The 24,454-nt window shown below is 46.9% G+C and overlaps 1 protein-coding gene and 1 pseudogene across 3 annotated transcripts; both read right to left on the bottom strand.

Annotated features, from left to right (window-relative positions):
- Positions 1–2,444: 2,444 nt before the first annotated feature.
- On the bottom strand, positions 2,445–5,066 carry LOC129487463 (activated RNA polymerase II transcriptional coactivator p15-like; annotated as a pseudogene).
- Positions 5,067–6,220: 1,154 nt separating this feature from the next.
- NEIL2 (nei like DNA glycosylase 2) lies at positions 6,221–23,490 on the bottom strand. 3 transcript variants are annotated; one of them, XM_055288190.2, is made up of 6 exons: positions 23,322–23,486; positions 22,782–22,943; positions 21,913–22,052; positions 13,525–13,877; positions 10,468–10,664; positions 6,221–7,596 (listed from the first exon to the last, which is right to left on the bottom strand). In XM_055288190.2, the coding sequence occupies exons 3-6, from the start codon at positions 22,048–22,050 to the stop codon at positions 7,286–7,288; spliced, it is 999 nt and encodes a 332-aa protein (XP_055144165.2). In that variant the 5' UTR covers positions 22,051–22,052; positions 22,782–22,943; positions 23,322–23,486; the 3' UTR covers positions 6,221–7,285. The 3 variants fall into 3 exon arrangements, with proteins under 3 accessions (XP_055144165.2, XP_055144186.1, XP_055144155.2); XM_055288211.2 differs by lacking the exon at positions 13,525–13,877 and having other exon boundaries at positions 21,908–22,052; positions 23,322–23,490; XM_055288180.2 differs by lacking the exon at positions 22,782–22,943 and having other exon boundaries at positions 23,322–23,485.
- Positions 23,491–24,454: the final 964 nt, after the last annotated feature.

Consider the following 24,454-nt stretch of genomic DNA (forward strand, 5'->3'; position numbering starts at 1 on the left):
ATGCTGTCAGGGAAAGTCAGGAAATGCACAAGTGTCCTGAGTCTGCCATGTGGCTCTACAGTCCTTCCCTCTAACCCGAAGTGATCACGTTTCCCTTACAGCTGTTACGAACCTGCCCACTCTTCTGTACCCCAAAGGCCTCACTTTTAGCAAATTTTCTAGGGACCTGTTACTCTTTCTCTTCCCACCCTAGTCCAATCATCTTTAAGCGACAGCTCTGGTGTGAGCTTTCTCTCTCTCCTCGTTTTCTCCCCTGAACTAACTATACATAAATCTGCACATTATATTCATCCTTTGCTCTCCTCCCTACCCTTCATTTTTTTTCACATTTCTTACTTTTATTTCAACATTTAAAATATTCATAGATGGAGTATTATATTCAGACATCTCCATGGATGATGTATGAAAACAAAGCATACAGGCATTTCACAATTACAGAATTACATATGTGTGATTATGTGAATGTCTACCCTAGAGTTTATCTGGAAAAACATCATTAAAAAGAAAACTTTTGAGTGTTTCACTGGATTAATTTCCATAAAAAATGAACTGCAAAGAATTTCAGGATACCTAAATATTAGTACTTTTTAAAAATTTCAAACTTTTATAGTATTCCGCTAACATATCTCCTATAAGGAACACTTAATACTGAATTCTTTCTTTTTACCCTCAATAGCCAAGTCAGAATTTCTTCTGCTTATTTCATTTTTCACCCAAGTCTTTGTTTCTAAACACATTATGTAGAATAGATTTGATCGTCACAGCATCTTGAGTAGCTAATGAGGTAGGAGTATTCTTAAGTTCTTAGGCATTGATAAAACAAAGCAAAAGACAATCAGATTACAAAGTTTTTCTTTTTTAGTGGTTGTTCTTTAAGTACAATGCCAAGAGAACTGGAAATTGGTCAAAAGCTGCTCACATTTTAAAAACAAAGAGGAAAAACCCATTAGAAAGCCATGATACACATAGAGTCTGTTAAAGGGAAAAACCTGAGTACTGGAATTAAATTCATTTTGACACTGTAAGGTAAGATATCTATGCCTAAAAATGCCAAGCTTTCTGTCTTAGAAAAAAAAATCTTACCGAAGAGATAAAATTTAAACAGAAAACAAAATTATTCTATATTTTCTTTTCAGAACAAGTTAATTTGCTTCTTTTAACCCAGTTCTCTTTTCCTATACACAAAAAATTGATTAATAATTTCAGTATTCTGCATATCCAGTAACACATTTAAAGGAAGTTAGCAGTAAACTTACCAACTGTGCCAGAGAAACACTCCTTATATGGAGGCTTCATTAACATAATGCTAAACAGCTAGAGAACATGTAGGTAATAGATTTCAGCACCGTCTGTTAATAGTGTTTCAAAATGCATACTCCGCCTAAATTCATAGAAACTTGGAAACTTACCCATCATTCTCTCTGCATCTACACCAAAAATCAAAGTTCTGTATTCTAACCACTCTGTGTGCCAAAAATAAGAAATACTTAAAAATCTATCCAATTAAGTTAATAAGACACAAACATGTTCCCCAAAAAAGACGGGAAGTTACCAATCAAGCATGATGTGTCTAAAATACAACTTTTGGGGGTTTCTCTGAACCTATTCTGGTTAAAGGGGCTGCAGAAAAAAAAAGAACACATATTTTTAACACATTGGTACCTATTATTTGATGAAGGCTAAATTACAAGAAGAGATTTATTTTACTAATTTGCACCTCTTAAGGTTACTGCTAAACAGACTTTAAAAATTCATCTAAAACATGTTTTAAAAATACAGCAGAATAGCTGCTAGAAAAAAAATTGATATCTATGTGGCCTGGCAAATGATTTTCAAATTAAGTCCTTGACAACTACAAAATATTTTAGATGTACGAATCAAACTTGGTAGCAAAATAGTGCAAAACTCTGATATGGCAGCCCTTAATAGCAGGTAATCATTTGAGATTTGCTACCAAAAATAAATTGTCAACAAGAATCTTTTATATGTCTTTAAACCTCTCCTTTTTCTACTCTACCTAGAATTGTGTTCCACTGCTGTTATAAAAATCTCAAAATATCATGCGTATATCATTTACATAGAAGATAATTATTTCCTCTTCACTGCCACCTCCTTTAACTTCAGTTATAGTTCCCTTTATAAACATTATTTTCCTAAGGCACACCATGCCCTATTTATTGCCACAAAGCCACTAAAATCTGTGCCTCAATCTGTCTTCTTCATGGGTGTGGTTAAATACAAACCACTTGCTAGTGTCTGCTAAAACTTAGTAATGTCAAGTCTAGAATGCCATTGTCTGTTCTACTGGGGCAAAGGCCAGTGCATGTGCTCATATGCTCTTTTCCCTACAAGCTAACCATATTACCTACTGACAGTAAACCTTAATGACATCTCTGGCTACATATAATTCATACTCAATATTATAAAATAAAACATTAGGCCAGTAAGCTTTCACAATTTTTATTAAATCCTAGTCTAGTTTAACAATATCGGATGTTACAGACGTCATCCCATGGTGAACATGTTTAATAAGTGAAAGCAAGTCAGACATCTCATCTAGGTCATTATTTTCTTGCAGACTAAGGAATAACTACACAGAACACTATGGGTAATGACAAACACCTGCTCAGTGTTCACACAAGCCATTTGTTTGTCAAACTAGATCTGCTAATATTGAATACAGTCGATTTGGTGATTGTAGTTCTCATATAATTATGAATATCTTATTGAGACAACGTTTTGACAGTTTCACTGACTTTCCAAATAAACATTTGATTGGAAGAGAACAGATCAAATATGGGTTTCACAAACCAAAAGTTTATAAACTCAATGCAATACCAATCCTTTTTATTGTAAAAGCTGAGTTGAAACTAAAAGATTCATAAAAACTATTACTTTTGGCGTTAAACAGTAACAACTCTTATGATCAAAAAAGGCCACAACAGTTAAGACTGTATTGCTTGATTTTATTTTACACTAGGTGGTTGGGCACAATCCTCCTTAATAAAGCTGACAATTAGCTTCACTCAACATTTTTAATAATGCACATTTAAAAAAAAGTATTCGTCTTACAAATTCTTCTGCAATCCAAACATACAATAGCTTGGATAACAACGTTTAGAAAACAAAAGCCAATGTAAAAAGACAGATTAAAACAACGAGAACAGTACAGGTTTTATTTATATGGCTCGGATTTTACAGTTTTCTTACTGCATCATCAGTGACAGAATCTGTTCTTTCAGCTGGCTCCATTGTTCTGGATTTAAAGAAATACCTTTTCTTCCTGGTTTCATTTCACCTTCAGGATCCATCCAATATTCTCTAATATCAATTAGCACTTTCCCTTTAAAATCTCAAACGCTAACGTGCCTCTTTTCCCAGTCTGAAACTTGTGATCATCTCTGCTGTTGCCGCTCTGTTTAGAACACGACAGAGCTCTCGAAGTTTCACCTGTCTTTTGCTTCTTCACAGGTTTTTCTGGAGCAACTTGCTTTTTCCTCTTTAACTTTTCATCAACCTCACTGTCAGAATCACTGCCAGAAGAGCTTGAAGAAACAAGTTCCTTTGATTTAGGCATCGCTTAGCTCGGCTCTAGCAGTCAAACACCCTCTGTTCGTTTGCTGGCGACTCCTCCCTGCCCTTCATTTTCACACCCTCCAAGGCCAAACTTCCAGCAGGGGAGGCGACCCTCACATTCCACGTCCTCCCTCCCACCCGGTCCCTTCCCACTGCTGGCACTCTGCACACAGTGCTCTCCTGAAGGTCATCATGACCTCAAATTTGATCACCTGCCAAGCCAGAGGGGCCACTGCTCCATCGTCCCGTCTTTATCTTTGCATGATTCACGATACCGACAGCCCGCTTCTCCTTGGACGTTCCTCTCTCCACTTACATTTGACCCATCTCACTGACTGCTTTCTCCATCCTCTCTCGCTCCTTAAACACAAGACTTTCTTTAGGATTCCCTGCACCTTTCCTCATGCTCCATGACTCCCTGTGAGCCTCTCTAGCTCATCATGACTCCTACTAGGAAAGCTGCCCCATCGGTGCCTCCAAGACCAGCCTGTCCTTGAGGGGGGCCAGGCCTGTTACCCAATTATGTTGTCTCCATCTTCACAGCACAGGTGCTCGCAGGCTTGAGCTCAACACGCCTCAGGGGGTGATACACAGTGCTCCCTCACCCGCTCTGCCTTTCCCCATCTGCCAGGCGGTGGCCTCTGCCGGTGCTCAGCTCAGTGCCGGCTGAGCCGCTCCAGTGTTTCCTCCTCGCCCCGGTGCCCACACTGTTGGCCAGCTGACACCAACAGGGCCCACTGCCGCCGTGGCCCGCGCCTCTCACCCTCTCCACTCCTACAGCTAAAGCCGCCCCATCGCTTCTTTGTCAGCAACTTCCTTCTCGGCACCACAACAGCCTTTTCCTTTCTACCAATACCAGTTGGAGCAGACCACATGCAGGCCGTGGTGTTCAGTCCCTGCCACGTCTGGGGAGCCCCTGGACCCAGTGTCCTGTAGAAACCCACTCACAGGAAATGGTCTCAGCCTCATTTGCCGCAGCTCAGGCCTGGAGTCCTAGTCTTGTCCTATCCATATGGGTTAGAAAGGTGCATTTCAGTACACACACACACACACACACACACACACACTTTTTTTTCTTTTTTTTGAGATAGAGTCTCACTCTGTGGCCCAGGCTGGAGTGCAGTGGCGTGATCTGGGATCACTGCAACCTCTGCCTCCCTGGTTAAAGCAGTTCTCTTGCCTCAGCCTCCCAAGTAGCTGGGATTACAGGCGCCCACCACACCAGGCTGATTTTTGTATTTTTGGTAGAGACGGGGTTTCACCATGTTGGCCAGGGTGGTCTCGAACTCCTGACCTCAGGTTATCCACCTGCGTTGCCTCCCAAAGTGCTGGGATTACAGGCACGAGCCACCACGCCCGGCTCACATTCTTTGATGTTACATATTTTACATATGTTCATATATACACACAAGTGGGTGAGTATGCTCTTCTCTTCTAAATACAAATAAATCCATTATTCAATATTTTCCCATCGTCTATTCTGGAATCGAGGTTTTATTCATTTTTTCTTAAATCTAGGACTTCATGAAGGGAAAGTGAGGTTTTATAAGCTATTGTATGTTTTTTCAAGAGTGGGAGCAGATGACCTTTGAGAAGTTGAAGATTTTCTCCCAACCTCCTTTGTAGCCTGTAACAGACTGAATTGTGTTCCCTTAAAATTCACATATAAAGCCCTAATCCCCAGTGTGATCTCGTTGAGGAACCGAGTCAGCCAGCCCTTGATCTTGGACTTCCCAAAACAGTCTGCTGTTTGCGTCGCCTCCCCTATGGCACACTATGGCAGCTAGAGCTCACTCAGGTGTGGCTCTGGCCCTCGTTAACTGCGTGAGCTTACGCGAGGTCCTCAGCCTCTCTAGACTCTTGTTTTCTCATCTATAACTGAAGGACAACAAGGCTGAGTACCTATCTTCATGTGTTATTTTGTAGATCATGTGCAAGAAGGAAGCAAAGTGGTGAGGACTGGGTGAGGGAGAGACGGCCCTCGACACAGGGAGAGCACCCCATGCAGGAGGAGCCTTCAGTACAAGCGACTTGGTCTGCCATCAAGTGGCTCTCCGCACTATTGACAACTGTCAATCATTTAAGACAGAGGAGGCCGGGCACGGTGACTCATGCCTGTTATCCCAGCACTTTGGGAGGCCGAAGCAAGTGGATCACTTCAGGCCTGCAGTTCGAGACCAGGTGGGGCAACACGGTGAGTCTCCGTCTATACAAAAATACAAAAATTAGCCGGACATAGTGGTGCACACCTGTAGTCCCAGCTATTAGGGAGGCTGAGGTAGAAGGATCACCTGAGCCTGGGAGGTCGAGGCTGTAGTGAGCCATGGTCACACCACTGTACTCCAGCCTGGGCAACAGAGTGAGTCCCTGTCACAAAAAAAAAAAAAAAAAAGGAGAATAAAGGAAAGCCGGAAACATCAGCCAGTGTTTTCAGCTTCACTCTCACAAAACTCTGTGCAGACATCATGGTGACAGAGGTCAAGTCCATCTCTGTTCACCTGGGGCAGAAGGGCAGGCGTGCGCTCACCTCCTCTCACTGCTCCTTTTATGTAGATTCCTTAGCTAACCCAGTAAGCCCTGGAGGCCACCTCCATCAATAGTTGTGTATTTAAAGACCTTTTACTACCAAATAAAGATGACAACAGCAAGTAACAGTGAGCTTTATTTTCATGTCACCGCTCTAGCTTCATTAACCTGTTGCCAACAACCCGAGGGAGTTTCTCCACAGCCCTTGATTCCTGAATTGTTCAACATATCAGTAGTCACCAATACATTGACTTAAGGAGTAAGTAAGCAGCTTTTCTCTACAGACCACCGGGCACCCCAGGAAGGCGCAGCTCCCTGCTCCATCCCCGCCTCTTGGTGCCTGTGTCCAGCAGGAAGGACCTAGCAGGAGGCTGAATCCAAGCACTGCTCTCAGGCCAATCTATCCTCACCCCTGGATCCTCCAGGGGAACAAGATAAAAAAAAATCCTGTTTTCCTGCTTTCCAAAATGGAGGGCCTTAACATCAACCAAAGTTACAAAACAAAAACAAAACACAGGAGCTGGTCGGGCGCGGTAGCTCACACCCGTGGTCCCAACACTTTAGGAGGCCAAGGTGGGAGGATTGCTTGAGTTGCAGGGGTTCAAGACCAGCCTGGCCAATATGGCAAGACCCTATCTCTACAAAAAGCAAACAAAAATCAGCCGGGCATCATAGCACATGCCTATAGTCGCAGCTACTCTGGAGGCTGAGGTGAAGACTGCTTGAGCCTGGGAGGGCAAGGCTGCAGTGAGCCAAGATCATGCCACTGCACCCTAGCCTGGGAGATAGAGCAAGACTCTGTCTCAAAACAAAAACCAAAAAAGAAACCCCACATCATCTGCAAAGCCATATTGGGAGCACAGCCATTTCCCATTGGCTTTCTTTTTCCTTGCCCCATTGCCTTCCGGGAAGTTTTCCCCTCACCCATCACCACGATTTTTCTCATCTTTCACTATAGTCCAATTCAATAGGATGAATTAACTGAACTAGAAAAGGACAAAAATAATCTAACCCTATGAAAACTCTGCCTTCAACATAACTCCAGGCAGATGAATATTATAATACTGGCACCTCTGACCCACACTATCCTCTGTACCCCGTCCCTGCCCACATCCTCCTTTCTGGACACTTAGACGTCAGGTTCCCCAAGGGGCAAGGTTCCATGAAGAGCACCACCAGTTCCTTAGGAGAACTGGCGCTGCTCTGGCTCCTCTGACAACTGGGGCTGGCACTGTGGGCACCACCAGGTGAGCCTCTGTAATCCATTTTGGGGCCCAAACGCCTCCTTCATGACCTGGTGGCCAGCAGGGCACTGTTCTTTCTGGTAGACCTGTGTGGGCTGCGGTTTGCCTTCGAACTTGCCCTGCAGCCAGGCTGTACTGAACTCCACCACGTGATCCACCAGGACCTCCCGACGCGAGGCACTCAGGACTGAACCAAGAGAAAGGGGATGGATCCCAGCTCTGTACAAGGCTTCATTCTTAATGATGTTCCCTGAAATAAAGCGGGGGAAGGTAAGGGAAGGAGAAAGGACACACGACATGATGAAACCACCCACAAAGTTAACAAGGCAGAAATCAGCTCTTCCACGTCTTGTGGGACCCTGGGCGGGTCTGCGATCTCTGACTCCACTTCTCTGTCTGTAAAATGGAGTTGACAATTCCTACCTTTAAGGTTCCTGTGAAGACGAAATGAAACTCATGCACGGCCTGTCATGGCAAACAGGCTATCAAAAAGGGATCTGGCATCTGACTGCCTGTACTTGAATCCCGGCTCAAGCAGATCCTACCCACGTGACTCTGGCAAGCTCCTCAGCCTCAATGAGCTGCAGTTTCCTTATCTGTAAGGCAGGGACAGCTTACCTGGTTTTTGTGAGCAGTAAATGAGAATTCACCAAAAAACGCTGAGCACAGTGGCTGGTATGTAGAGTACTCAATAGATATTAACTGTTGTTATTATTTAAAATGTCAGCCTGGCGCATGCCTGTAATCCCAGCACTTTAGGAGGCAGAGGCGGGTGAATCACTTGACGCCAGGAGTTCAAGACCAGCCTGGACAACGTGGTGAAACCCCATCTCTACCAAAAATACAAAAATTAGCCAAGCATGGTGGCACCTGCCTGTAATCGCAGCTACTCAGTGGCTGAGGTATAAGAATCGCTTGAACTTAGGAGGCAGAGCTTGCAGTAATCTGAGATTGTGCCAATGCACTCCAACCTGGGCAACAGAGCAAGACTCTGTCTCAAAATTTTTAAAAAAAAAATTAAAAACAAAATGTGAAGCACAGCTAGGCACAGTGGCTCACGCCTGTAATCCCAGCACTTCGTGAGGCAGAGGCAGGAGGATCACTTGAGCCCACAAGTTCAAAGCAGCCTAGGCAACACAGTGAGACCTTGTCTCTACAAAAATTTTTTTTTTTTTTTTTTTTTTGAGACGGAGTCTCGCTCTGTCACCCAGGCTGGAGTGCAGTGGCGCAATCTCAGCTCACTGCAAGCTCCGCCTCCCGGGTTCACGCCATTCTCCTGCCTCAGCCTCTCCTAGTAGCTGGGACTACGGGAGCCCGCCACCACGCCCGGCTAATTTTTTTTTTTTTTTTGTATTTTTAGTAGAGACGGGGTTTCACCGTGGTCTTGATCTCCTGACCTCGTGATCCACCCGCCTCGGCCTCCCAAAGTGCTGGGATTACAAGCGTGAGCCACCATGCCCGGCCTACAAAAATTTTAAAAATTAGGGAGGCATAGTGTCATGCACCTGTAGTCTCAGCTACTCAGGAGGCTGAGGTGGGAGGATTGCTTGAGCCACGGAGGTTGAGGCTACAGTGGGTTGTGACTGTGCCACTGCACCCCGGCCTGAGTGACAGAGAGAGACCCTGTGTCAAAAAAATAAAATAAAATGAAACACCAGGCATAACGCTTGTTATGTAGAAAGTGTTTGGGGAGGTGTTATCTTACTATTTTTTTACTCCTGCCTCATTCTCTGTGAAGCCAGCCTCGATCCCTCCTTCCAGAATCAGTAACTCTCTTTGGAAAGTTCCAACCATACTCTTTCAGCTCCACCAGGCATTCATTGCAATCTTTAGTAACCCACAGTGGACTGAGTCCATGCTTGCTGGGCCATCAAACAATGATCTCCTTAAGGAGAGGTGGTGAGCATGACAGAGGTCAAATGAGTGTCTGTGTGTTTGGAGTGAGCGGGTGAAGGAAAGTCCTGCTCTTTCCAAGAGCCTCATAGTCACACTCCTCATTACACACATCAGTCTCTCCAGAATTCGTTGACAGAATACCTGGATTCACGTCTCAGCTGCACCATTTACTAGCGATGTGTTCTCTGCTTCAGTTTCCTCATCTGAAGGAAGGGAAAACCACTACACAACACCCTACGGAACAGCAGTAAGGACAAAAACGTGTGCCTGGCCCATCAGAGCTGCTTGGAAAACACTGGCCGTTATTAATTACTACTGTTACTGTTGTTAGCTCTTGTCACATATACCCAAAAAGCCACTTCCAATGGCTCTTTGCTCCTGACAACACAGGGACTCCCATGGTTCTAACATGAAAATGCAAGGCTAGTGCCTGGTGCACCATCTGGCCTCCTCCGACATGCGTGAGGGGTGGTGAGCAGGCAGCAAAGCCACATGTTGGATATGGAGGTGACTCTGTCACCACCAACCTGCCTGATTGCTTCAGCAGCCAATTTGGGGCACAATTATTCCCCTGCTGTGAGTAATAAGAATGGCACGCTGTCATAGTCCCGCTAATTAGCTGTTATATATATTTTTGAAATTGTTCAGCTCTTCTCCCTACCCTGAAATGCTCAGTTTCACTGCTCACACCGCTGCAACAGAGAGAGGGAAACTGCTTCTTCACTCGTGTCTCGTAAGAACTCAGTGTAGACTGAGTCATCTCTGTGCTCTGGCCAGGGCAGGAAGCTCCATTCACCCAAAAGCAGCATCCCTTAGAACATGCACTCACTCCTCTGTTAGCAGCCTGCACGACTTCAGTTCCTACAGACACAGGTCAGGCACCTCCTATGTGCAGGCGCTGCACTGTGCAGTGGAGGGTACAGAGGTGCCCGAGACACGACCCCGCCCTTTAGGAGGTGATGCTGCAATGCTGCTGGCAGAGGGCTCACAACTGATAACACAGTTAGGGTGTGGATTCTGAAGCTGAAAGTCAAGTTAAAAACTGCCTGATCTAATGCCGTCAGTCTAAAAACAAGGGAAGTAAAAGAAAGGAGATTAAGCAAGTGGCACCTCAAGACCAACAGCACTGGCACAACTAGGGTGGGCCTCAGGTCTTGTGACTCCCACAGGAGCGACTTTTCCATGAAGCAACTCTGTGGACTCACCCCTTTCCCATGAGTCATACCTAGCCCTGAGAAGTATCTCTGGTCCAGCAGTGTATAGCAGACAGGCTGAGCCTGGCCTAGAGCTTCTAAGGCTTGTCCTCGATGGAACTTCTCAGACAGGATGTCACAGGTGGGTGTGACCACTGGGGAAGAGCTCCAAGACATCTGACAATTATAAAATGCCACGAAGCCACCACCACCAAAGTGCAGGACCAACCTGGGAAGAAAGAACAGGTCATATGTATACATCGTTACCACAATATAGTCAGAGCACACTCTGTGGTCGGATCATACACACATACAGACATCCCTGACTTACAACAGCTCACTTTTAATTTTTGATTTTATAATGGTACAAAATCAATGCACACTCAGTAAAAGCCATACTTTGAGTACCTGTAAAACCTTTATTTTCAGTATGGTATTCAATAAATTACATGAGATATTCAACATTTTATAAAACAAGCTTTATGTTAGATGATTTTGCCCAACTGTAGGCTAATGTAATTGTTCTGAGCACATACAACGTAGGTTAGGCTAAGCCCGGATGTTTGGTAGGCTAGGCATATTAAATGCGTTTTTGACTTATAATTTTTTTTTTTTTGAGATGGAGTTTCATTCTTGTTGCCCAGGCTGGAGTGCAGTGGCACTATCTTGGCTCACTGCAATCTCCGCCTCGTAGGTTCAAGCGATTCTCCTGCCTCAGCTTCCCGAGTAGCTGGGATTACAGGTGTATACCACCACACCTGGCTAAATTTTTGTACTTTTAGTAGAGATGGGGTTTCATCATGTTGGCCAGACTGGTCTCGAACTCCTGAAGTCAGGTGATCCATCTGCCTCGGCCTCGTAAAGTGCTGGGATTACAGGTGTGAGCCACCACACCCGACCTAGTATTTTCAATACTCCATATACCCTTCCCATATAGAAAGGATACATAAAGCTAATTTTATTTATGTATTTATTTATTTGGAGATAGAGTCTCGCTCTGTTGCCCAGGCTGGAGTGTCGTGGCACAATCACAGCTCACTGCAGTCTCAACCTCCCTGGCTCAAACTACCCTCCCACTTCAGCCTCCCAAGTAACTGGGACTACAGGTATGCACCACCACGCCTGGTTAATTTTATTTTTATTTTTTTGTAGTAACAGGGCCTTCACTATGTTGCCCAGACTGGTCTCTTACTCCTGGGCTCAAGTGATCTTCCTGTCTCAGTCTCCCAAAGTGCTGGGATTACAGACAGAAGTCACTATACCTGGTAAGCTAATATTATTTATTTCAAAGACCAACAAAGTAAATAAAACTCAGGCCAGCCTATTAAAGAAAAAAGAGACAAAGCAAAATAAATATAAAACATGTAAATGAGAAAAGAGACATAACCAGGTAAAAAGAGATTTAAAAATAATGGCATGGTACACATTCACTCTATGGCAATATATCTGAAAAGCTAGGGGTGAGCCTACTTCGTGGAGGGCATTTCAATGCCTCCAGCTGGTGACTAATCCAGGACTTAGCAAAGGGCAGGCTCCTGATGATGACAGGTTTGCTGGGTGTTCTAAGAAAAGTTTCCTCATCCGAACATCTAAAAATGATCTTCTCTTCTTCTGGATTTTTTGGTGGGAATAAAATCCTGGAGCTGCAGTAGCCTCTTGCTGCTGGTCTAAGGACAAAACCAATGTGTGGAAAGTGCAAAGCCAGGAGACTCACAAGAACGTGAAGCCAGAACCTCGGAACTGCAGCCCCAAAGCCCATCCTCCTTCTGAACTTCCAGTCATGTGAGCCCAAAATCTCCGGACCACAGAAGCTACTCCGAGTTATTTTTACAGCCCATAGCGTCCTATGGTACCTACATCATGGCTCAAGTAAACACTACAGTTCTAAATATTTTTACAACTTATAAAACTTCAGAAAATAGAAGTCACGTGACTTTCTCTGGGGGCAGAAGGGGCCTTTTTTTAGTAAAAGGGGAAACCTACGAGCAACCAAGAAAAATACCCACCACTGATGATATAAAAATTTAAAATCCCGAATGCCAAGAGGCATCATAAGCACAAGGGACAGAGGACAGACTTGAAACAATACCGGCAACACACGTCACAAAAACAAACACACTTTCTGTCCAAAAGCTTCAATAAATTGATAAGAAGTACACAAACGACCTAACAGTCATGAGATTTCAGCTCAGCTAGCACTTTCCTAAGGCCAGAAAAATGTACAGCCCTAAGAATGTGCATTCCCTCTGACCAGCGATTACTCCTCTGGGAATTGACAGTAAGGACACATCTTAAACCTAGATAGAGTCTTACGTACAACATGTTGATCTCAACATTCATAGATTATAAAAACGGGGGCCAAGCATGGTGGCTCACGCCTGTAATCCCAGCACTTTGGGAGGCGGAGGTAGGCGGATCACTTGAGGCCAGGAGTTCCAGACCAGCCAGCCTGTCCAACATGGTGAAACCCCGTCTCTATTAAAAATACAAAAGTTAGCCGGTGTTGTGGCACACGCCTGTAGTCCCAGCTCCTCGGGAGGCTGAGGCAGGAGAATTGCTTGAACCTGGAAGGCAGAGGTGGCAGTGAGGCAAGATTGTGCCGCTGCACTCCAGCCTGGGCCAACAGAGCAAGACTCCGTCTCACAACAAACCAAAAAAACTCATCAAGCTGAACACTTAAGATCTGCATTCTATTGTATGTTAATTATATCTCAATAAAAAATAAACACACAAACAATATACTTAAAACAAAACTGGGAAAATCTTGTCCCTAAACTCAAAACACACTAGTCAGGAGACAGGCAATAAAATGTTCTTCAGGGACAGTCCACCCTCAAGTGCCACATTTGTTGGGAAAATTCTCCCCTTCTCCCAGCCACCTCTTGGTGCTTAACCCTCTCCTGCATGCAGACCACAGTCTACTTCCTATCACAGGTAGGTACAGAGGTGGCCTCTCTCCCCAAGACAGCAGGGCCCTGGGGGACAGACTGGATGTCCTCAGTGTGTCCCCACTGCTTAAATCCCAAACCCCACCAAGCAGGGCCCTATGACTATCAGAGCCCAAGAGAATCAGATGGCCAAACCATTACCTCGGGGAAGGGTCCCTCCAGTCCCCTCTCTTGTTGGCTTTCTTGGCTCTGGAGAACTCGTTCACCCAAACGCTGCCAAACAAACCAAAGCTGACACACAGCCACCTCCCAGCATCTTCTGCAGGGGCGTCTCTCTCCAAATACTCAGAATCATCCTCGCCCTGGGGGACAAGCTGTGCAGACTGTGAGGATCCATCAGGGGTCTTCTGCCCGCTGGGCTCCCCGACCTGCTTTGGGTCCGTAGCCCCTTCCTTCTGCGCTTCTTTTTGTGGAGGCTCTGGCGGTGGGCTGCTGCCAGGGGGCCCCATTGCTTCATCTGGATCAAATCTAAGGAATAATTTCTTTCCATGGACCTAGAAAAAATGAACAGAGATCTAAGCCTTACAGACCCAGAGACGGGAACTGGGTAATGCAGATATTTAGCCTACTGCAAACGTCTTCCTTCTCGCCCCTCCTGGGGGGCCTTCCCAAATGAAGCCTTTGGGCTCTGCCTTTTGCCCTTTTGCTCCAGTGGTGTGAGCAGTTTGCATGTGGTTTTCAAAGTGACCGGGAGCAAGTAGACTTAGTTGTCAGTGAAACAGACCCATGCTAGATGGCAGGGCCACCCTGGAATACCTGAAGGGAAACGCTCCCAATTTTTTCACGCAGTAGCTAAGAAATGAACATAAGTTGTCATTCCTTCATTCCATTCGTAATACATTTTCTATGCCAGAAATAAGCAGCGCGTGGGAATGCACACACATAGAGCAGCTAAAGACAACACTCTGTAAAACTGGGTACCCCTCGCTACCCCCTCCACCAGCATATTGGACTTGATAAGAAAACTGTAATCAATAAAAATTAGATACTGAAACAAAAATTGATCAATGAATCAAATCACCACTGTAAAATGTACACAGCAAAGGACCCACCTCATCTCAGCGAAAATGATTTCAGTAGAAGAAAATAAATATAAAAATGTGTGTTAAAGGATGTTCTGGCTGCTTTTCTTTCTTTCTTTTTTTTTTTTCAGATGGAGTCTCGCCTAGACTGGAGTGTAGTGGCACCATCTTGGCTCACTGCAGCCTTCATCTCCTGGGTTCAAGCGATTCTCTTGCCTCAGCTTCCCAAGTAGCTGGGACTATAGGTGCACACCACCACACCCAGCTAATTTTTGTATATTTAGTAGAGACCGGGTCTCACCACATGAGCAAGGCTGGTCTCGAACTCCTGACCTCAAGTGATCTGCCTGTCTTGGCCTCCCAAAGTGTTGGGATTCCAGGCATGAGCCACCACGCCCGGGTCTTGCTTTGAGTTTATTTTCATATTGCACCTCCTGATATGCAATATGTGTGCCTAGATTTCAGGATGAGTCCGTTCTACACAGCCGGAAATTCAGGCAGTCTTTCAAAGAGTATAAACCAAAATAGCTGGCATTAATACTGGAAATGCCTGTGTTACTTTTTTGACCACTACAGGTCTGTGCTTAAAGATCACCGTTCTGATATGATCTTTAACTTGTTAATTAGTATACAAATTAATCTTGAAGTTCTCTACCCAAAAAAGCATTACCTTTCGAAATAATCTCGGAATAGCTCATCTGTAAATCTGAGCACAGATTGTTATCTGCCGCATATTAGAAATGGTTCAACTGCTCTACATAAAAAAAAAAAAAAAAAAAAAAAAAATTGAGCAAGGATTTAAGTGGGCTTAATAGAATTTGCTGCAGAGAATATTTCTTGGTATAAATTCACCAATGTTGATATAATTCTGATGAAAATAAATGTCAAATGCCCATCATGAACAAAACATTTACTAGGTCAAAAATGTCTAGGTCAGGATGTCCTCATACCCTCTCCAACTATGGCAATTTCTGCTGTCCCTCTTTAAGGTTCCTGTGACATTGTAGCCACTTCAATTTACTAATCATTAATTAAGCTTATTCAATGTGCCTGGCAGTGTGCTAGGCTCCAAGGGCAAACAGATGAGTAAGGCTCTGCAATGGTTTGAATGTGTTCCTCAAAAAGTATGTGTTGGAAACTTAATCCCCAATGGAACAGTGTTAAGAGATGGCAACTTTGAGATTAGGCCATAGAGCTCTGGCCTCCTGAATGGAATAATGCCAATTACAAATGACACGGCAAGATGCCAATGCCATGCCCTTTGACTTCCCAGGCTCCAGAACTGTGAGCTAAATAGACTTATATTGCTTATAAATTACGCAGTCTCAAATATTCTGTAATAGCAGCAAAATTAGATTATGACAATCTCCAATCTTCCCTTATCTATAACATGGGTGAACTTTGAGGACTTTATACTAAGTGAAATAAGCCAGTCAAAAAAACTCCAAATACTGTATAATTCCACTGATATGAAGTATCTGGGGAAGTAAAATTCATTGAGACAGAAAGTAGAAAGGTGATTGCCAGGGGCTGCAGGGAGGGAGGAAAGGGGGAGTTAGTGTTCAACAGGTACAGAGTTTCAGCTTGGGGAGATAAAAAAGTTCAGGCAAACTGTTAGACAACGTGAATATACTTAATATGACCGAACTATATATTTTAAAATGGTTAAGATGGTAAATTTTCTTATGTGCTTTTCATCACAATTTTTAAAAATTTTAAAAGGTGGTGGGGGTGGAAGGGGGACAACTATGAAAACAGATACTACAAAAGCACGGAGACAAGTGTGGGTAGGCCAGGCACAGTGGCTCATGCCTGTAATCCCTGCACTTTGGGAGGCTGAGAAGAGAGGATTGCTTGAGCCCAGGGGTTCGAGACGAGCCTGGGTAACAAAGTGAAACGTCCATCTGTACAAAAAAAAAAAGAAGAAAAGTGTGGGTAGAAGCAGAAGCAGCACACGGAAGAAGAGTCTACATGATGAGGGCAAGCTGGCCGTTACCTGGGCTGCGCTTCACAAGAAGAGTGGAGGGCAGAGGAGACAGGGTGTCCCCAGCTGAGGGGACATACCTGAAGGCAGAGGTGGAAACCTCACCCTGGGACAGGGGCTCCTGGTCAGACACAGCAGCTAGGGCGTGCGCTGTTAGCACTACTCCCGACAAACCCACTACAGGAACCAAAGAGCTCTAAACTCTCAGGACCAAGAGGAGCAGCAGACAGGAGATACAAAGTCCCCCCAGAAGATGAGAAACAGGCACAGGAAGGGTAACTGATGAGGCAGAGCAGTGACCCCTGCGGCAACAGAGGGGTGCCCCAAGGAAGAGGGAACCCAGGGAACCTACCCACCGTGACCCCAGGTGAACTGGAGACAGGGAGGCCCCAGGTGCTGTGGCAAGAGGTTAAAAATGGAAGGATTGGTCCTCGTACACTGCTGGTGGGACGATAACATGGTGCAGCTGCCTTGGAAAACACTACAGAAGACACTAAAAAAGTTAAACATACTATATGGTCCAGCAATTCCACTCCTAGGAATACTATCAAGAGAAATGGAAACATACGTCTACACCAATACTTGCACAAGAATGCCCACAGCAGCATTATCCATAGAAGTCAAAGAGTTGAAACAATCCGAATGTCCATCAACTGATGACTGGACATCACTGATCATAAAATGTGTGATATGATTTGGCTGTGTCCCAACCCAAATCTCATCTTGAATTTTAGCTCCCATAATTCCCATGTGTTGTTGGGGGGACCCGGTGGGAGGTAAATGAATCATGGGGGTGGGTTTTTTCCCATGCTGTTCCCATGATAGTAAGTCTCACAAGATCTGATGGTTTCATAAAGGGCAGTTCCCCCACACATGCTCTTTCTTCCCTGCTGCCATGTAAGACATGCCTTTGCTTCTCCTTTGCCTTCCACCATGATTATGAGGACTCCCCAGACATGTGGAACTGTGAGTCCATTAAACCTCTTCCCTTTATAAATTACCAAGTCTTGGTTATGTCTTTATCAGCAGCATGAGAATAGACTAATACTAGAAACTGGTACTGGGAGGGGGGCAGTGCTGTAAAGACACCTAAAAATGTGGAAGCAACTTTGGAACTGGGTAACAGGCAGAGGATGGAACAGTCTGGAGGGCTCAGAAGAAGACAGGAAAATGTGGGAAAGTTTGGAACTTCCTAGATACTTGTTGAATGGCTTTGATCAAAATGCTGATAGTGATATGGACAATAAGGTACAGGCTGAGGTGGTGTCAGATGGAGATGAGGAACTTGTTGGGAAGTAGAATAAAGGTGATTCTTGCTATGCTAAGAGACTGGCGGCATTTCGCCCCTGCCCTAGAGATCTATGGAAATTTGAATTTGAAAGACATGATTATGGTATCTGGTGAAAGAAATTTCTAAGTGGCAAAGCATTCAAGAGGAAGCAGAGCACAAAAGTTTGAAAAATTTGCAGCCTGACAATGCAGTAGAAAATAAAAACCCATTTTCTGGGAGAAATTCAAGCTGGCTGCAGAAATTTGCATAAGTAACTAGGAGTCAAACGCTAATCACCACGCCAATAAGGAAAATGTCTCCAGAGCATGTCAGAGACCTTCACAGCAGCCCCTCCCATCACAGGTCCAGACGCCTAGCAGGAAAAAATGGTTGCCTGGGCCAGGTCCAGGGCCCCCTCTGCTGTGTGCAGCCTAGGGACTTGGTGCCCTGTGTCCTAGCCCCTCCAGCCATGGCTAAAAAGGGCCAATGTACAACCCAGGCTGCTGCTTCAGAGGGTACAAGCCCCAAGCCTTGGCGGTTTACATGTGGTGTTGAGCCTGCGGGTGCACAGAAGTTAAGAATGGAGGTTTGGAAACCTCCACCTAGATTTCTGAGGATGTATGGAAACAATGGGATGTCTGGGCAGAGGTGTGCTGCAGGGGCAGAGCCCTCACTGAGAACCTCTGCTAGGGCAGTGCAGAAGGAAAATATGGGGTTAGAGCCCCAGGGCAGAGTTCCCACTGGGGCACTGCCTAGTACAGCTGTGAGAAGAGGGCCACTGTCCTCCAGACCCCAGAACGGCACATCCACTGACAGCTTGCACCCTGCCCTGGAAAACCCACAGACACTCAATACCAGCCTGTGAAAGCAGCCAGGATGAGGGACTGTACTCTACAAAGCCACAGAGGCAGAGCTGTCCAAGGCCGTGAGAAGCCTACCTCTTGCGTCAGCATGCCCTGGATGAGAGAAGTGGAGTCAAAGATCATTTTGGAGCTTTAAGATTTGACTGCCTCGCAGGATTTCACACTTGCATGGGGCCTGTAGCCCCTTCTTTTTGGCTATTTTCTCCCATTTGAAACAGGTGTATTTACCCAATGCCTGTAGCCCCATTGTATCTAGGAAGTAACTAGCTTGCTTTTGATTTTACAGGCTCATAGGTGGAAGGAACTTGCCTTGTCTCAGATGAGACTTTGGACTGTGGCCTTTTAAGTTAATGCTGAAATGAATTAAGAATTTTGGGGACTGTTGGGAAGGCATCATTGGTTTTGAAATGTGAGGACATGTGCTTTGGAAGGGCCTGGGGGTGGAATAATATGGTTTGGCTGTGTCCCCAAATCTCATTATAACTCCCCTGATTCCCATGTGTTATGGGACAGACCCGGTGGGAGGTACCCAGTGGGAGCTAACTGAATCATGGGGGCTGTTCTCGTGATAGTAAGTAAGTCTCAAGAGATCCGATGGTTTTTGTTTTTGTTTTTGTTTTTGTTTTTTTTTGAGGTGCAGTCTTGCTTTGTTGCCGAGGCTGGAGTGCAGTGGTGCGTTCTCAGCTCACTGCAACCTCTGTCTCCTGGGTTCAGGCAATTCTCCTGCCTCAGCTTCCCAAGTAGCTGGGATTACAGGCACCCGCCACCATGTCCAGCTAATTTGTGCATCTTTAGTAGAGATGGGGTTTCAACATGTTGACCAGGCTGGTCTCAAACTCCTGACCTCAGGCGACTTGCCCACCTCTGCCTCCCAAAGTGCTGGGATTACAGGCATGAGCCACTGCACCTGGCCTGATGGTTTTATAAATGGTAATTCCCCTGCACAAGCTCTCTTGCCTTCCACCATGTAGGATGTGCCTTTGTTCCCCCTTCGCCTACTGCCATAATTGCGTGGCCTCCCCAGCCATGCAGAACTGTGAGTCCACGAAACCTCTTTCCCTAATAAATTACCCAGTCTTGGAAGGGGAGAGTGGAAGGAGCGTGGTTTCCAATGTTGCTCCGACACCACCCTAGACTGTTCCATTACTGGAGGGGGGGAAAAGCCTGAGTTGGAGTAGCCATTTTTCTAAGTCTGTTATGAGTAATCCAACACAACTCCTATACAGAAAATGACAAAGAAAGGATGTGCCACACAAACAGATGGCACAGAGTGGAGCCAAGCTCTCTCCTGCCTCATCAACTGACCCTGCTCACTCCACCTCCATCGGCCCGCCTGTAACTGCTTCTCAAGCCTGAAATGCCCTTTCCTCTCTCTTCAGTCCACTGAAATCCTCCAGCCTTCAAGGCCCAACTCAAGTCCTACCTCCTGTGCATCTTCTCCAGGCTACTGGGACCTCTTCTTGTCAGGGCCACTACCTGGGCATTCATGCTGTGCTCTGCCCGCCCCATTTAGCGTAGCTTAATAGTGTGGCCTGTGTGGAAACAACTCCTATGTTCTCAATTCAATTCTAAGTTCCTAGGGTCAGGGACTCACCGACAGGGAGAACCAGGGAAGGGCTCTGCCAGGCAGCCCCCAAGATTTCCTGCAACCTTAGGTTCCCTGCAACGTGGGTTTCTACTTGGTTTACGGGGAAAGCAGCTCCCAGTCCCGTCAGGTTCCTTCACGGCACCTCCATCTGCCCACCCATCCACTTGGGAAATATTCTCTTACAGCCAGCTCTGTGGCAGACACCCTGGTAAGTGCTGGGGATCCAGCGACAAGAGACATAATCCTGCCCCTGAAACCTCACAGGACAGTGTGTACAAGGAGGCCACAGTCCTGGAGGCCATGGGGCCCTGTGCTCTCACCTGTTCCTTGCCAGCCACCTGAGCTTAGGCTAAGTACTCCCTTCTCCGAGCCTCAGTCTCCAAAGGAATCAACTATGGGTAAAGGGCTACAGGATCTCTTCCAGTTCTAACTAAGAACGGTTTTAAAACCTCTGTGTGTGTGTGTTGCGGGGGTGGGGGGTGAGGGCAAGATGGAAGAAAGGGAACTAGTACTTATGGAGTGCCCGTTATGTGCCAGGCATAAAGTCTACTTAAAACAACAATTTTAAGAGGTCAATGGCTTATCTCCATTCTACAATAGAAGAAAGAGCTATGAGATGAACATACTTAAGAGCACAATGCTAAGCAGCAGCAGAGCGTGAGTTCACCTGCAGGCCCCACCCGTGCTTCCTATGTGCCAGCACTCAGCTAAGCGCTAGGGGCACAATACTGGTGAGGAGCAGCCCCTGCCCTCTGCGTCTGTCCTCTCCCTTCAACAAGCAGAACAACTCAGTAAAAAGAGAAGAAGAACAGGAGGAAGTACACGATGTCCTGGAAGCACAGAGATGGAGTCTCCTTCCCACCTAAAGCAGGCGGGGCAGGCTTCTCTGAGGATGCAATGGCGAAGTGGAAGCTGGAAGACCAGGAATTACCATTATAAACTGAGGGGACAGGGGGAGAGTTGGGAGACAAAGGAAGAAGTGCTTGAGCAGGGCGCAGCAGGTCAAAACCATGGACAGAAAGACTAAGAAGAGCCACAGGCAGTTCCTTCGATCAGAAGACAGGTTTGGGGCAGGATAAGAAGGCTAGAGAGGGAGGCAGGGGTCAGAAAACAGGGAGCCCCGTGAGCCCCTGGAAGGATGAGCTGGTTTGAACCTAGATCTGAAGGTTCTGTTCTTTTTTTTGAGACGGAGTCTCACTCTGTCACCCAGGCTGGAGTGCAGTAGCACAATCTCAACTCACTACAATCTCGGCCTCCCGGATTCAAGCAATTCTCCTGCCTCATCCTCCCGAGTAGCTGGGATTACAGGCACCCACGACCACGCCCAGCCAATTTTTGTATATTTTTAGTAGAGACGGGGTTTCCCCATATTAGCCAGGCTGGTCTTGAACTCCTGACCTAGTGATCTGCCCGCCTCGGCCTCCCAAAGTGTTGGGATTACAGGTGCGAGCCACCGTGCCCAGCTGGTTCTGCTCTTTCCTTAATTCTCCACTGGCTCAGGGGAATGGAACACAGTTCCCAGCCAAACGTGCCCATCAGCTGTGGCCAGAGAGAACAGACGCACTCCAGACCCTCTGAATCGGGGTCTCCAGCTCATCCACACATGTTCTTTACAGTTCTACAGTCCACAGCGATATCTACTTCTGGCTGAGAAACGTGAGACTGAAAGACGGAGCTGCATGGAGTCCGAGCTTGGTGGTTGTGGACTCAGGGAAGTGACACCCTGAGACATATGGGGATAGATCCTAGGGGAGGCGCAGGATGTGCGACAGAGCCAGCCCTTCACAGGAGGATTGCCTCACCTGGGTGTCCTGGAGCCACAGAGACTGCAGGCTGGCGGGCTGTAGCTTCTTACTGCTGCCCCCTGTCTTGACCACCTGCTGACCCACAAAGGGGGAGACCAAACGGTGAAATTTCCTCACCAACGGCCCTTCTGGCATCCCTGTGGGCAGAAATGGGCAAAAGAGGCCACGGACTTAGCTCATTTATCTCTAGCATCTTTAACAGGTGCCAAGCATCCTCCACGCCGCCATTTTTGCTGCCAACTAACTTTAAGAGCAAATATGGCCAAAAAGGGAGTGTGGCTGGGAGGGGGTCAGATCATAGAGAAGACCAGCTGTGGCTGCGTGTGGCAAACTTAGCAAGAAAGGCAGCACCTCTTACCCTTCTTGATCACCGAGAAACAGCCGTGGTTCTGTTTTAATAACCACGCAGGGCTCCCAGGGCCACCTCTACTCTCCCTGCCCCAATCATCCCAGTCCACTGAGAGCCGCCTACATGAGGCAGTCTGAGTGGTCTACACCCGGCCTGCTCGGGCAGAGGAGACCCCCAGCCTCACCCAGGGCAGCTGCCTAACTACCTGTTCCTGCACCAGTCTCTCTATGAGTTATGATGAAAATCGAAAAGAAGTAGATATCGGGCATATGGTAGCCATTATATTTCAGTGATTCCAAAAAACATTTTAGAATATTTTTAAAATCTCAGGGGGATGGCTCACAATCTCAGCATTCTCACAGTTTCGGCAGCAGCACATTCAATAACGTGCATCTTACACTCGCTGGTGCCGATTCGCTGAGATGTACTATTTCCCCTCATCAGGCTTTCGAGACACTCTACAGGGAATCCTGTCAAAACCGTCAGGCTGGAAGGAGACGTGCCAAACGCTGCTGACCTTAACCAGTTGGAAGCCTGATCCTCTTCTACGGGAAAGCTTCTGGAAAAGCCTTCATCTGAAATGCACCAAGTCCTTAAAATCTCTGGACACGTGGGCATGTTTCCTTTAGGGACTTTTATGGAGATGGACAGGTGGGAAGCAAGCCGCCTCTGCAACAGCCTTGAAAGCTGAGACGCAGAAGGGACTTCGAAGAATAGCTGAGGATGCTGAGCCCACCCTCGGGCCCTCCTTGCCCGGGGACTACCGAGGAGCTCCAGGCTGGAGCTGCGTCAGCCAGGGAAGGGGAGGGGCGTCTCCGCCGTTCTCTTCCGAGCGCCCGAGGGGGGTCTAAGACCACTGCTTTCCCAACTCTGCCTCGGGGTGTGGGGAGAGGGGCGCAGACGCGGGTCTGAGGGTCACTGGGGGCCTCCAGGCCTGGGCAGCACCTCCACAGGCGGCTGAGACGGAGGAGGGCCCCGCGCCCGCCGTCCCTTCCTGTCCCCTCCCGACTTCTCCGCCAGGCCGCGGATCTACAGGAGGGTGGACGGCTCCACTCACCGGCTCCGGGTGGGTGGTACCTCGGCCCGACTCAGCACCGCTGCGTAGCCCCCACAGCCGCTCCAGCTAGGGGCGGAGATTACCCGGCGCCGGGGCCCAGGCGGCCTCCGTCCCCTTAGGGGACGCCCATGTATGTGGAGGTTGCGGGGCTCCTCCCCCAAGTGGGCGGGGGCTTCGGCTTGGAGGCGATGGCGGGGCGTGCAGCAGCGCCCGGGGTTGCGCGCAGGCGCGGGGCTCATCCCCTGGAAAGGGGGTCGAGGCTGCTCTCCTGCGGGTGGGCCTGGGGTTCCGTCCCGGGGGTCGCTGGAGGCAGGACTGCATTAGAGGGTCGGCAGTGAAAGCAGGGGTGGAAGAACGGTGCAGGCTGGGACTAACATTGGACAGATGCTCTTGGAACTTTTTTTTTTTTTTTTTTTTTTTTTTTTTGGGGAGACAGCCTCGCTGTGTCGCCCAGGCTGGAGTGCAATGGCGCGATCTCGGCTCACTGCAACCTCCGCCTCCTGGGCTTAAGCGATTCTCCTGCCTCAGCCTCCCGAGTAGCTGGGATTACTGGCCCCCGGCTAATTTTTGTATTTTTAGTAGAGACCGGGTTTCACCATGTTGGCCAGGCTGGTCTTGAACTCCTGATCTCAGGGGAGCCGCGCTCCTCGGCCTCCCAAAGTGCTGGGATTACAGTCGTGAGCCACCGCATCTGGCCCTTTTGGAACATCTCTTGTCTCAAGGAGACAGTTATGGGGGAAAGTCAATGGGTGTGTGAATGGGACAGCCTGGGTGTTCCCACAATGGCAAGCCTTTCTGTGGGTTCTGCTTGGCCTCCGAGCCTAATGGAGTCGGGTGCAAAGGAAACAGGTGGTCAAGACTCGTGAAATGTTGAACGGGTGGGATTTTTTTGCTTTCTGTTATTTGAATTTTATTACTTGAATTTTTACTATAAGAAATTTTGCTTAAAATATTTTGTATTAAATTTTTTATTTCAAAGAATAAAAGAGATAAAACAATAGGCTGTTTAAAGATACATATGTTTTCTTGTCTTTAGTTCTCGAAGGAGGATGGGGAGCCAGCGCTTCCCAGAAAGTTGGGAGGAAAGTCTGGGGAACTCCCCCGCAGGTGTTCAGGAAATAGGCTGGGGTGAA

This window comes from Symphalangus syndactylus, chromosome 1 (assembly GCF_028878055.3).
Source record: "Symphalangus syndactylus isolate Jambi chromosome 1, NHGRI_mSymSyn1-v2.1_pri, whole genome shotgun sequence".
NCBI lineage: Eukaryota > Metazoa > Chordata > Mammalia > Primates > Hylobatidae > Symphalangus > Symphalangus syndactylus.

What these genes read in the sequence shown, in the direction of transcription:
- NEIL2 (XM_055288190.2), bottom strand. Translation starts at nt 22,050, where the DNA reads ATGCCAGAAGGGCCGTTGGTGAGGAAATTTCACCGTTTGGTCTCCCCC. An exon ending in TGGAGGGACCCTTCCCCGAG is followed by an intron (nt 10,665 to 13,524) that starts GTAATGGTTTGG and finishes CTTTCTTCCCAG; the next exon opens with GTTGGTCCTGCACTTTGGTG. An exon ending in GAGATACTTCTCAGGGCTAG is followed by an intron (nt 7,597 to 10,467) that starts GTATGACTCATG and finishes GCTTTATTTCAG; the next exon opens with GGAACATCATTAAGAATGAA.